The 14807-nt window shown below is 42.1% G+C and overlaps 1 protein-coding gene across 1 annotated transcript; it reads left to right on the top strand.

Moving 5' to 3' along the window:
* The first annotated feature begins 5361 nt into the window (after positions 1-5361).
* Positions 5362-10346, top strand: LOC133921721 (uncharacterized protein At2g24330-like). Its single transcript, XM_062366714.1, has 5 exons — positions 5362-5788; positions 7788-7932; positions 8863-8972; positions 9076-9499; positions 9589-10346. The coding sequence occupies exons 1-5, from the start codon at positions 5534-5536 to the stop codon at positions 9834-9836; spliced, it is 1182 nt and encodes a 393-aa protein (XP_062222698.1). The 5' UTR covers positions 5362-5533; the 3' UTR covers positions 9837-10346.
* The last annotated feature ends 4461 nt before the right edge of the window (positions 10347-14807 follow it).

Genomic DNA, 14807 nt, shown 5'->3' with positions numbered 1-14807 from the left:
ACCCTTTAGGCTTTTACTGGTAGGATTTTGATAGAGATGCTAACCAAATAAACTATCACTGTACTATTACTCACTGCAATCAAAACTACCCCAATTCTAATATCAAAATAAGGCATAATTTTTTGCAGGTAAGCATTCTAATGTTGAATTAAATATGTACTGATCATTGTGAGATGACGACTCTAGTAATTGATAGAATGTAAACCGGAAGGACATAAATAAAAATCTGAACACTCTTTGGTAACACTCAAGAAAAATATATGAATGGAATAAGTCCAGTGACATTCTGTGCATCAAACAATATAATATGTCAAGTAGCGGTATACTATACGTGCAATTGAGATGTGGGCGTGGAGCATCATAAACTTAACGTGTGACCATCATAAACTTAACGTGTGATCCCAACTCATATAAAGAGATCATGATGAGTGAGCTTTCACCTGAATAACTTAATGCCATGAAGGATGAATAAAAATCTATGAGCGATAATAATGTATGAGATCTAATAGAAATCCCTGAAGGAGCTAAAACAGTAGGCTATAAATAGATCTATAAAACTAAACATGAATCTATGGGAAATACTGAAAGGTTCAAAGTGAGGCTCGTAGCTAAAGGCTTCTCGCAAAGAGAAAAGATCGATTATAATGAAACTTTCTCTCATGTATCAAAAGATTCTTTCAGAATAATCATGACACTTGTAGCACATTATTATAATTTAGAGCTGCATCAGATGAACGTAAATACGACATTCCTTAATGGTGACTAGGAAGAAAATATTTACATGATTCAACCGGAATGTTTTGTCGTGGAAGGCAAGGAGCATTTAGGATGTCGTCTTAAGAAAACAATTTATAAAGCTGATAACTGTATTTATGTAAATTTTAAAGGAAGGAAATTCACCATCTTAGTTCTTTACGTGGATGATATTTTATTAGCCAACAACAATAAAGATATGTTGTTTGAGACCCACAGATTTCTTTCCTCCAGTTTTGACACGAAAGATCACGATGAAGCTTATTACGTTCTTGGCATTGAGATTCACTAAGATCGTTCTAAAGAAGTATTAGGTTTGTCTTAAAAGACACATACTGACAGAGTATTGAAGAAAAACAATATGGATATGCTACGCTTGCTCTTTTTGTTAAGGGTAACATGTTTGGGACATTTCAATATCTGAGGAACCAATACGAAATCGATCAAATGAAGTCAGTTCCTTATGATTCAGCTGTCGAAAGTATTATGTATGCTCAAGTATGTACGCGTCCTGACTTAGTTTTTGTTACCGGAATGCTTGACAGATATCAATCAAATCTAGGACTACACCATTGAAAAGCCGTTAAGAAAGTCATTCGCTATTTGCAAGGCACTAAAAACTATATGCTCATATTTTAAAAAAATCTTATAACTTTAAGGTTGTTAGTTATTCAGATGCACACTTTACAGGGTGTGTGGATACTAAGAAATCTATGTCCGGTTATATCTTCACTTCGCTGGAGGAGCTATCTCGTGAAAAATCTTCAAACAGACACTTACAACATCATCAATGATGCATACTGAGTTTGTAGCATGTTATGAGGCTACCATGTAGGTTGTATGGCTAAAGAATTTTATTTCAAGATTAAGAGTGGTCGACAGCATTTCAAAACCACTTACGTTATACTACGACAATCAACCCACAATTTTCTATACGAGTAACAACAAGCCAAATGGTGCTGCCAAACACATCGACTTTAAGTATCATGTTGTGAAAGATATAATCCAGGATCAAACAATAAATGTCAAATATATAAGTATTAAGTCAATGCATGCGAATCTGCTCACTAAAGGCTTAAATCCTATATTTTTCATGATCATATTGCAAGCATAGGGTTATTGAAAAGCTTATGATTCTGGATAAGAGGATCATAAAGCAAACCAACTCCTATTAAGCATAACGAATTTTCATTTCGAGATGAAGTGATATACTATAGATATTTGGATTTCAGTGGTATTTCATTAGCCGTTGTAACTCTTTGTCTTGGTGTTGTTTCTTTAAGAGTGTGCTTATGATGTTGGCCTTACCATCAAGAGGGAGAATGTTGGAATTTATCTCGGCAAACAGCTAATGTATCCTACCTAATAAAATTGAGAGATGAGGGGGGGGGGGGGTCTCGTCCCATACGCACCACGATTGGAGGCGCAACCAACACATGGTTTTGGTCCTGAGTCGAGCAGCTCCATATAAATAAGGGGGTCAGGTGCCTAGCGGGCTTATCCATCCCGGGTGAGGTTCTAAGCACCCTAACAACTCCTTCTCGACCCTAATGTGACGCTGAATCAGCTCAAAGACCGTCGACACCATCATCATCGCCTCTAGCTGCATTGACACATCGACGACTACATCGACCACACGTCGGCCATGTCTGCACCGACCTCTTCTTCATGCCGGCACTGCATCAACTCGCTACACCAACTCTTCTACATCGACAACACCTCACCTATCAACACTAGATGGCATCCTCGAACGCAGGTACACCTCACACTTCTATAAATTATAGGTGCTTGATTTTGGAGCTTGTGATTTCGATGATCACCTAAGTCTAACAAGAAGGGCAATGCCGCCTTGGGCTTGATCACTCCCAGACTAGCAAGCAATTGTTTTGTACATGGGCGTTGTGCTTCCTCTGAAAGGAAAACGTGTGCAGTGTGCATCCTCTAAGGGCTTGTTTGTTTTTGACTATGATTCTAACAATCCAGATATAATTCTCATAATCTAAAATTTGGACTGTACAATTTAAAACAAATAGCATCATACTATTATAATATCCCTTCTCTCCGCCCCTACAGACTCGCTCTCCACGTAGCACTACTGTCGTCACCGATTGCCGCAGCTTCGGCCATCTCTTTCAATGCCGACGATCTCATCCTGCTCCTCTCCAACTACCCTACCGATTTCACTCACCAGATTGCCGCACCACCGCATCATGACGTAGCTCGAGCTCTTCACTCTTCCACTCCCCATCTTCTCCTCGCACCTCTTCCTATGGTGGACGATGGATCTGGAGGCGCCCACATCGCCGAGAGGCTCTTCACTACACATCGTCGCGACCCCGCTGCCGTCCTTGAGCAGTGTTGCTACCTCGGCTACACCAGCCACACCTAATTTCACCGCCACCGAGCCTGTTGCTGCTCGCCTCTGCTCCCCACCAGTGCTACCCCAAAATCCGACACCCCGCCACTGACACTCCTCCGACTCCGATCGGATCCGCCATCTTCCCACCTTGGTGACCCTAATTGCAACTCAGGTCGGCGGGAGCTTGGGCGGTGAGAGCTTAGGCGGTGGGAGCTCGGATCGGCATCAAGAGGGAGAGAGCAAAGAGAAAAAAGCGAAATATTATGTTTGTAATGATAATAGTGGGTAAATATATGCTATAATGCACAATCTAGAAGTAGTCTTTATCTAGATTACAAATTATGACATAATTTATCTCCATATTATAGAATTTAGATTGTAAAATTGGTTTGTTTATTTCTAATTCCGATTTTAAAATAAGAAGCCTGAAATCAAAATAAAAACAAATATGCCCTAAGAAAAAAACACAACCGCTGTCCTTAAATTTACTTCCGTATGAGAACATCATTAACATATATCACTATGAAAAGAAAAGGAAGAGCGACATCACTAACATACATTATTAAGATTTTACGAGTAACTTATAGCTAAAAGTCAAACCATGGCAGCTTGCAATTGCTTCTGTATGAGAACATCACTAACATACATCACTATGAAAAAAAAAAGGAAGAGCGACATCACTAACATACATCATTAAGACTTTATGAGCAACTTACAGTTAAAAGTCAAACTATAGCTGTGAACTTGTAATCGCAAACACACTACAACTTACTGTATGAGATCGTTTATTTATATTAAAATTTATATTAAAAAATAGATAAAAAATTATAAGATAGATAAAAGAATCAATGAATAAATATGTATAAGAGAGAAGAAATATATGATTAAAATAAACCATATATACGCTAAGATTTCCAGGGTTATATTCCCTGTAAATCCTCCGTACAGGCAGAAACCAATACTTCCCGTCACAAATACGGCTATCACACCATGCGTTTTTAAGGCTACAACAGCTGCTATCGTACAACTGGACCTCGGAGCAGAGTCCGATCGATAGGGTATTCGATTTTTAATGCGGCGGAAACATCGATGGAGGAACACGGAGGCATGACGGACGACGCGTGTGGAGCCTCCGGTCCCCCCTTCGGTGCTGGTAGATGGCAGCAGGCGACTTCGGGTGATCTGTCCCCAATCGGCCAACCCTCGCGTGTTGACTTGCCCGCACACGGATCCGGATGGACGCCTGAACATGCAGATGCCGGGGGCGCATGGCAACTACCTTAATTTTTCATCCTCAAAAATACTATTACAATATCCTCTATCACTATTACAGCGTCCCTCATTTTTTCATCTCCAGCAGCTATCCCATTTCCTATCTTCTACTCCTCTTTTTCTCTCTCTGGACCCGTTTGTCAGCCTCTACGAACAGTGCTGCATCCGAGCCCACTGGCAGTCCCTAGGAGCAGTGTTGCTACAGACTGCTACAGTGTTGCTACAGTGATAAGGGCTGCTACAGTAGTCCGCAAAAAATACAGTGCTTTGCGGAGTACTGTAGCACTGTATACTACCTTTGCTGGAGTTGGTCTTACCCCTCATACAAGAACTAACTGATATCACTAAATTTTTCGTAGGTATAGAATCTAAGGAACAACCAATACGAAGGAGGAGCTCAAATACCAAAGCTCCGGTCTCAAGGAGCTAGAGTGCCGAAGACATTAAAATCCATTTGATGCGAAGTGAAGGACCGGAAGGCCAAAGCCCTCGCTGAAGGATGACATGCCACCTGATGCGAGACGAAAGGCTTAGAGGAATGAGGTAGAGGTTAGGCCCTGAGGCTACCGTCTAAGTCGCTGAAGGGCTGACTAACATGTGTAATGTCTTGTGATGGTAAAACATGTAATAATATAATAATTATGGTATTTTAACAATATTCCGATAATGTTATTATTAACATGAGTATAAATATAATATAAGCATACGGGATTAGAATATGGATATTAATATTTTATTATATTGATGTGATGGCGTAAACAATTAATAAAAAAAATACATATTCTTACCCCTCCGGTTCCTACCCCTTTGCGTTCTCGTGATTGCCTGAATCTGAGTAGGCCGGCAGCGAAAGAAGGCTGAGCCATCCAGACCGCCCGACTCGAGCAGACGGGGCCGGTCCGAACGGTTTGGAGCCGGCACGCGCACGCCCGTCCCGCTGGTTTCACGGAGTTGGGGCGGGGACGCCGACCGAGCCACCGAAAGGCTATTGCTATTTGCTCTCGAGGGAAGGGAGCCAGCGAGCCCCCAAAGGCCCAAACCCTTCCTTCCTTCGGGTCGCGTCCAGAGGCGGCGAGCGCGCGCGGGAGCCGACGCCCGTCACCTCCTCCCCCATCGGATCCAGCGCCGCGCGGATCGGCACGGCAACCAATGGCTTCCTCCCCGGCGGCGGAGGCCCCGGCCGAGGTAAAGGAGACGGAGGCGGAGGGGAAGGGGATGGAGAAGAAGCGGGGAGGGGTGCTGGGGCGGGCGTGGCGGGCGCTCTTCGGCGGCCGCGAGGACTTCGAGAAGCGGCTGCAGTACCTGTCCAAGGAGGAGGCCGCCGTGCACGCGCGGATGCGCCGCCGGACGCAGTTCTCCCGCCGCGCCGTGCGCAACCTCATCGTCATCTCCGTCCTCGCTGAGGTCTGGACAGACTTTCAGCCCTTCCTTCCCCTCTAGTATTTTTTTTTTGTTTTGTTTCAGATGACGTGGTCCGGCGATGCGGGTAGCGGTCGTGTTTATCTTTGGATTCGTGGTGATGCGATTTGTTGTCGCTAATCAAAACCCTCTGCGTATTTGTGCGTGTTCCGGTGATCGAACTTTGGGGATTTTCTTGTGGATACTGTGGTTTGTTGCTGTGATGCTTGAGAGGAGTTTATAGGGTGGTGTGGAACAGAAAGAGATGACTTTGCTACAGAACTTGTGGATGTATCGCTTTTTTATTTCGACCCAAGGGTAAAAGGACAACAGCTTTTCTGGAAGACATTAGACGCAGTGTTTCAGATCTCTTACAAACTGCAACCGAGTTACAACACATGTATTGTCTACTTGTGCCGTGGAACATTCAGGTTACCAGCAGTGAATTACAGAGCAGTTCCTCACATGATACGAAGATTCATGCTTAGCATCAATGATGGATATGATAATTCTGTTAAAATCGGCTGTGGAGTAATCATCCCATGGTAGTGGGAAATGGACTGTTGCTCTGAATTTCCAGTGTTAAGAGTGAAATCTTGGTGCTGGAAATAGATACAGAGATGTGCACTGTGATTTTCTGTCAGGCTTTCATGTTCATAAAGCCAATGCTATTCATGAATTTCTTTTATAATTTCTAGTTACTAGCAAGCAAAAATATTGCCTACAGCGAAACATTTGAAGTTCACAGAAGAATCTTGATCAGTTGTGCAAAAAGTTCAGTCATGCGCTACTCATTCAGATTGGAAGCTGGTATATGTGTACTTGCATACATAAGTTAGTGACACATTGGAAGCAGGTATCTCAGTGGAGCAATAGCCAATAGGTGTGTTTACCGAGCATTGTGCTGGTGTCTTGATATTTTATTAGAAGAACTTGACGATAACAGGTATTTCGAAATGAAGCAATAGCCAATAGGTGTGTTTACTGAAAATGAATGTAGTTGGTTTTCTGTCAAACTGAGAACGTTTCCTTTGAGTTGTTCATGGGATCTTTTTGGTTTGTCATTATGCTCTTCTAGTTATGTGAATCATTGTTTTTTTAATTCTGGGGATTATGAAGTTTCAGGAATCGCATTTGTGAAATGTATGCTGATGTGTGTTTTAAGAATTTCATAGAGCATGATTGCTGCATTTTGAAACCTTGCTCACAATTGAATGCTAAAATAAATACTCCTTTGTATGACTCTTATCTCTTCTATTCTAATGATTTTTCCCTTGGGAAAATTGCAAAAACTCACCAGCAACTTTGAGGATTTGTCAGAAAAAACCTACAAGTTTATTGTTGGTCTGCCCATTGCAACTCTTGTTTTACACCAAATACCCCCCCCCCCCCCCAAAAAAAATATCACTATTTAACTGCATAATATGGTGCTTGTGTGACTTCCAAAACGGCATGGTGGCTACTAGAATGATATTCATAGTCTCTTGGAGAATTAAATTGGATCCGCCACTCTGATTTTGCTCACTTAAATAGGATCAATATTCAAAAGTATGTATGTCATCCTCACACCAATGGTATTTTCCAACTTTTACAACTTTTGCGATGGTACCCAGCAAATTGCCCCAATAATGAATGATAGGCCAATTTAAATGCTCATCAAGATGTCGGAAGCGACGCTAGACATCACGATGCCACCCTAGGAACATTAGGAAGTCATGCATGCACCACACCATGCGTTCAATGGTCATAAGGGGTGTTTTGACATCATAGAATAGTTGCAGGTGGGAGACTGGAGAAAAAAAGAAGTCGTAAGGTTGTTTTTAACAAATCCTCGAAGCTGCAAGTGGATTTTTGCAATTTTCGCTTTTCCTTTTTTGGTTGTTGCTTTACTGTATATGGTGTGGTTTATATTCTGTATTAAACCAGTAGTGACTTTGTTTGACCTTTTACTGCATATTCCCATTTTGCAATTTCCACTGGTTTGATTGTTCGGTCATGTTCTCAGGTGTTGGCTGTTGTTTATGCTATCATGGTGAGAAAAAATGAGGATCAAACTTGGCGAATGAGGGCATTTCGAGTGCTGCCTATGTTCATTCTGCCTGCTGTAGCTTCTGTGATATATTCAACAGTTGTAAACTTCACAAGGATGCGTAAGTACCCTGAAACCCCCCGTTAGACAATACTGTTTCTACTTAACTTTTTCAATGCCAGTCTTTGCTTTTCTGTTTGTGTGCAATTTTATCAGAGATGTTATATTTCCTTTTTTTTCAATGGCCTTTTTGTAAAATTTGCGTGTTCTGCAGTAAAAATTATGATGGGAGTTCTTTTTTTTTTTCAGATCTTGTAACATGTGTCTGGTCTTTTTCTAGAATTTATGTTTTATAATGTGAAGCTTTCATTTTGTCTTGTATGCTGCTCTATTTCCTCTTTCTACTTTATTTATCAACGTTTTGAAATTTGACGGTTGCCAAAATTGAGTCTTTTGTCAATACAAATACATTTTTTGAGAAAGTAGATTGATGTCCCAATTATTCCCCTGGTTTACATTTTTCTGCAAAAGTGGAAAGCTGAGTTTGTCTCAAAACTAGCTTCATGAGCAATTTGAAGACAATCTTAAGAAGACAAATGGAATGAATAATTGTTCTTGTGCCCTTATACCTAGTTGGTTAAAGTCTTGGTCATGACTTTTTTTCCATAAAGTATAATGTCTGGATATATTTGCATAGTTGTCTGCACTGTGTACTTGGCATAGCTGCTGTATCTATCAGCAAGATCGTGAAATAATGATAGTCTGCCGTTGTTTGACAAATGAAGGATTAGAAATTTGCTTGATTTGTAGAAATTTGAATGATTGTTCTGCTGTAGAACTGTCAAATGGATAACATTATTGTTTTAGAGAATAGATAACAAAAAGAAAGGAAAATATAACATTCTTTTTCCCAATAAAGATCTTGCCACTGGAATCATCTTGATATGTTTTCTATTATTATCTTATCCAACATAAACATATATGGTATAGGATGTTATCACTATGCCTTTTTAGTATACCTTAATGGGTTCCTATTTGCACCTGTTCACAGTTGAACGGAAAGACCAGAAGACCCTTGAAAAGTTGAGGGCTGAGAGGAAAGCCAAGATTGATGAGCTTAAAGAGAGAACAAATTATTATCGTACCCAACAGCTTATTCAGGTAAGCGGACAGAAATTCAATAGTTCCTGGTATAAAATATTTTCATGTTTCTTGCCACACGAATACTCAAGTGTGATATGTACCCTTAATTGTACATGTGCAGAAATATGATCTCGATCCAGCTGCAAAGGCTGCGGCAGCTTCAGTTTTGGCATCTAAGCTTGGGGAGGAGACTGGCTTAAAAGTTAATGTTGGAGAAGAACCAAAGTTGGATCTAGCAGTGGCTAGAAGCAACGATGTTGAGATATTGCCATCAGATGGGTTGAGAAACAGGAAGCAACCCAATGTAAGAGGCAGCAGGAGTGGGAACACCACAGCTGCTCATAGCCCAGTACAGGGAGCTGAATCCAGTCCATCTGCTAGTGCTGGCCTGGAAACTGCACCGCCAGCTCCAATGGTGGTAGAACATCATCAAGGCTCAGGGGCAAGTGATGTTGGATGGATTGCAAAAATTGCTGCCTTACTTGTGGGGGAAGACCCATCACAGTCGTATGCTTTGATCTGTGGCAACTGCCATATGCATAATGGTGCGTATGGTAAACAAAACTCTTTTTATCTTTTTCATCTGTTGTGCTAGAAAGAACGAATGCATTACCTAATATATCAATATATTCAGGCTTGGCCCGGAAGGAAGATTACCCACATATTACGTACTACTGCCCACATTGTCATGCATTGAACACATCAAAGCAATCCATGGGGCAATACTCAGGCTCCAACTCAGGCCGGTCGACCCCAGTTGTTCCTGCTGATGGAATATCCGCTTCCAGTTCAGCACAAGATAGTGAATCGAGTAACCTGACCACACTGCAGGAGCTGCCAAAGGAAGGAAATGCGGAGAAGCAAGAAGTGGATGCAAGTTAATGGTTCATAAACTGTTACTGTTGATCTGTGTGAAATTAGTTAATCTTTTTGCCGTATGTTGTCATGTTTTATCTGGTCGGAGCCACAGATGTAGCACTGTTGTAAATTGGAAAATAGTGACTGATACGATCCAGAGCAGCCTAGCACCCAAAAAGAAAAGAAAAATGAGCCATGGCGTGGCCATCCACAAGTGGATTAATTTTGTTGTTAACAGAGTGAAGACTACCTGCTGCGTGACAAGATGAGGCGGAAAAGCTATGGGATTGAGGCGAACAGGTCAGTTGCATAACGTTCAGACATGATGGTGGTGTAAAAACATAGTGTTACGGGTCAACGCTCCATTTTCTATTTTGCCCATATGTATTGCAGTTACTCATTCGGAGACGAGGAACGTGGTGAAATTTTGGATTTGTCCAAACCTCGTTCACTTCTTTCTTGTGATGTTTGTAACCTTACACCTTGCAGCATTTCGTCAGCAATGATCGAGTTCTTATGATGTTTGAAACCTTATTTTCATTTCGCTTGGCTTGGTTGGGTACTTTGTTCCCTCCTTTTAACTTCTGCTACTCGTTTGCTTGCTCGCTAACTAGATCAGCCAGTCTAATGGTGTTATTAGTTTACGGCTTTACGTTAGTGGTTAGCCTTCGTTGTGACCAGGGATGGATTGAACGGGGAGCGGTTCGTGTGTGTGTGGGCAGGGTGGATGGTGGTGCTCAAGATGAAAGATTGCTGCGATCGACTTGGTTGCTAGAGCACGAGTAATTGTCTGCCGGTGCCGCATCTGGCGATTACTTTTCAGTAAATTAAAACATGGACTATCTAAATAATTGGCGAAGCATGCGCTGAAACGTGAGCTAGAATTGAAGGATGACAGCAGTACATTAAAGATACACCAATCCAGCAAACTAAAGGGATGTGACCCCTTCTAGCAGGCTAACATCCATTTCAAAGGATCTTTAACTCATCGCAGTCTAACACGACGCCAATTGATAGCACAACACTAACATAATACACTAAACTAATTAGCAGACCCTAAAGAGGAAAACTATGAGGAGTAACACCACATCGAAATAACTGTTTCTTGTCGACGCTATCAACAGTGGCGAAGCTAGAGCTCCAAAACCTGGAGTGCGCACCTCAACATACATGTGACAAAAAAAAAAAAATCAACACAACATACAGTGACAAAGAAGTAAACGGAAATTGTTATCAAAATGAAGAGTTCCATAATATTTGTTAAAATAGTATAGTTAAGGTAAATAACACCGAAATATAATTGGTATTAGTAAAACACACTATTCAATCTTGATGGACTATAAAACAGATAAACAAAATGACTTAACATTTTGAACCAGAAACTGATTTGAAAACATCAAATAAAAGTAATACAATATCTTCTAGTATTTACGTTATTTATAGGCCTCGAAGCAACGAACCACGATATCATTTATCACTTTCAACATTTCTTATTTCTCCACATAGCAAATAAGACTATTACTCATGTACTCATCTCCGATATGATTGCGCAAATATGTTTTCACAATTTTTATGGCTGAAAAAAACCCCTCAACTGTAGCAGTGGCGACAGACAATACAAGTACTAGCTTCAAAAGCCGATAAACCAAATGATAGCAAAGATGTTTTGTTATCTCCACCATTTTCTAGGAAAGCTTAGTAATAATTTGTAAGGTGGAGAATCTATCATTTTGCCGCATGTCAGCTATATAAAGGGGAAATTGATGGTTAAGTTCTCTCAATCCCTCATAATCAAAATTATTGGGATATAATTTAGCTAAGCATATCAAACCCTAAACATTGAAATTATGAAATGAATCTCTTGGATTGAATGCAGCTAAACAAACAAGTAGTTAAGAGTAGTCTCGTTAAAGCGACTGTCAAGCTCTTGAAGTAGTCAATCAACAATGTCATTAAAGCAATCAACTTCAAAAAGAAGCTTCTTGGTAATACCAGAAGCTTCACTCTGTTTATGGATAGCAACATCAATATGTTGTGCTCTTTTCAACAAAACATCATAACTTTTCAGCACTTCGTTGTGAGGACTATCAACACCACCTACATGATTATTTAGTCTAGTTTTATTATCCTAGTTATTCCAACCATCTACAACAAACACTTGATATTCTCATATTCATCTTCCTTCTTAGTCTGATCTCTCATCAAGAAACAAGTAAAACAATAAGCTCTATCCATAAACTCGCTATACTCAAGCCAACTATCAAATTCATCAAACCATTCATCATTAATCCTTCTATCTTTCTCCTCAATACGAGTAGATACAAAAATAAGAGTGCGAGGTTGACGATGCTCATTTTCCAAGTACTTTCTTCTTACTTGTTCTCTGAAATTAAGATGGTAATCATCTATTTTTTTTTCCTTTTGCCTTGATCAATTTGGATCCGCGAAAAAAGCGAAAAACAGAGCCACAAGAAGAAGCCAATCGCTTCGCTCGGTGCCTACCTCTAGGGCTCTACCTGCAATCTGTGTGTCTAGTTGGTCAGCTCGGCTGCAAGTGTAGTTGCTGGGCCACACGATGGGCTTGGACAATTGATGGCATTAGCATGGATAGTGGATTGGTAGTGCAGATGTTTGGAATTGGAGGGTGCGCAAGAGATAAAAATTAATTGCTAATAACTGAAAATTTGCTTGGACCCTGGTGCGTGTGCACTCAGGTCTGCCTATTTGGCATTGCCTCTTGCTATCAATCAGTAATTACCTTAGATGTTGCGGAGGCCGACGAGAGCAACATCAATGTGCTTCACAACATGCTCCACCGATGTCTAGGCATGCCCATAAATCAGAAGAAAAGTACTTCGATAGGGGTAACGACACTATTTTTTAAACAAATAAGTATGAGATTTGTCTATCTATCTATCTATTATCTTAATATAGCAAAGTTAAAATGAGTCACTTTTGCTCTTCGGACTAGAAATTACCACGTTATTCATAGTAAAAAATGAAAAATCTACACAGTTCATTATTGAGGTGGGCCCTAATTATAATGGTGTAGATTTTCCGCATGAGATATAGAAGTCCATTTTTTTCTCATGACCTATATATTGAACACTCTATATATGTGAAGCGCACCAAGGTGAAATCGCATTCACAGGAGGTGACTCAAGAGACGATTCGTACGGCGTCCCAGAGGTTGCCTCACCAAGGGAGAGGTTCCTGGGGGATCTCACAAAGATGCTGCCCCCGGTACCCTCCCCAAAGACGAATGACTAGTGCTCTCGACCGTCTGATCCTGAAGTGGCGACTCCCCCTTTCATCACACGGGTCCCAATCAAAAGGGTTTGGACCTTCCTGTCGACCCCACATTGGGGGAGATGGGGGGCTGGTTTGATGTCGACGGTGAGGGGGATCCAGGCGACGGTACGCCTCTGGAGACCTCGCCACTGACCGGGACTCCCCTAACCATGGATGGTGCTTCGGCGGAGGGGCCCTTAGTGCGGATATCTGCCTGGACACACGGAGTGCAAGGGCGGAGCTTGCAAGAAATGCCGAGTCATCGACACATCTATTCGATGACCCCTGTCAAAGACGAAATCCTTAAGAGGCTGAGAGAGGGCTCGACCTCAGTCCCGACGATTCCAAAATGGAAAATAGAGGAGGAGCGCTAGCAAATGGCGAAGGAGATCAAGCAATTATTGTTCCTGTCACCGTCTTTCTCAGAGGATTTTGACAAACTTGAGAGCACAGTGAGGGGACTAGAAGAATCCATGTTGAAAATTCTGATGCACTCTGGATCGGGGGCGGAATCGAAGATCGGCAGGCAACCGGCGACCTTGATGGCGCCGGACATGGTGGGGACGGGGACGACGACGAGCTCGAACTAGAACAAATTTCCCTCAGCCCAGTTGGGCCTATGCTCACCAAACAGGGATGGGTCGCCATTACTGTTCGGTTACTCTCACATGGATATATACGCTCACTCCGCCCTCCCGTCGCCGCACCCATGGATTTGGATCCCCAAAGCATCCGTCGCGCTAGGGCTAGGTTTCCCAGTGACACAAGTGGAGGTTAGGCGATTTGGAGCTACCGTGAAGAAGATCAGCAGAGGGACTGCTCCGTCGACGCGGCCCTTCTCATTTTCCCAAGTGGTCAAAGAGGGATCCATGGCGAGGTGCTCCGATCAAGATCTAGGAAGAGCGTGGGGCAAGCAATGGCAAGAAGATTGGGCCGAGGAAGATGATCTTCTTGGGGGAGATCTACAACACGAGATGGATCTGAGACACAAGCTTCAGTGGAGCATGGGTGCTTACCAAGATCAAGGGAGCTCTCGGATGCCACTAAGAGCAGATCCCCCTTACTGCAGCCAAGGAGGTCGAGGTGGGGGATCCGGGAATACAAGACCACCGGCGGACCATGGAGGCCGCAGATTTAGAGGAGGCGACTCCAAATCTGATGCTGGCTGTGGAGGCCACCGTGGATGTTAAGAAAACAGACAGGAAGGCCTGTCTGAAGAATGGCAGAGTAGTGGACATCATCAATGGGGAACTTCTTGGCAAAACCACAAAGGTTAACAAGACAAACCAAGCAAGCCAGCTGAGAAGCTCAGGTGCTTCAGATGCCAAATGGAAGGGCATCACCAAGCTGATTCATCAATGAGCTGGTTTGTTACAAATGCAAGCAGTCTGGCCATATGGCAGTGGATTGTGCCACTGACCCTGCAAAAGCTAGGAAGATCCAGATGTATGGATTTGCCACTCAAAATCTTGGTTTCTATTCTATGCATATTCTGGTTGAAAAAATCCCAGATCATTCACTCTATTGGACTGCTTACTGTCCTCAAGGGGGAGGCAACAGCAAAAAAGATTGAGGTTGAACTCGAACACTTAATAGATCCTAAATGGGACTGGAAAGTAAGGAAGCTTGCTTATAATGAGTTCATAGTGGTCTTTCCTAACAAGGAATCACTAACCACCTTTTTCCAGAATCAATTATGTGGAG

This window comes from Phragmites australis, chromosome 6, assembly GCF_958298935.1.
Source record: "Phragmites australis chromosome 6, lpPhrAust1.1, whole genome shotgun sequence".
In the NCBI taxonomy this organism is placed as follows: domain Eukaryota; kingdom Viridiplantae; phylum Streptophyta; class Magnoliopsida; order Poales; family Poaceae; genus Phragmites; species Phragmites australis.
The sequence above is the reverse complement of the archived record's forward strand: the minus strand, read 5'-3'. Positions and strand labels throughout refer to the sequence as shown.

Coding starts and splice junctions, on each gene's coding strand:
- LOC133921721 (XM_062366714.1), top strand. CDS start 5,534: ATGGCTTCCTCCCCGGCGGCGGAGGCCCCGGCCGAGGTAAAGGAGACG. Junction 7,933..8,862: donor TGTAAACTTCACAAGGATGC/GTAAGTACCCTG, acceptor ACCTGTTCACAG/TTGAACGGAAAGACCAGAAG. Junction 9,500..9,588: donor CAACTGCCATATGCATAATG/GTGCGTATGGTA, acceptor CAATATATTCAG/GCTTGGCCCGGAAGGAAGAT.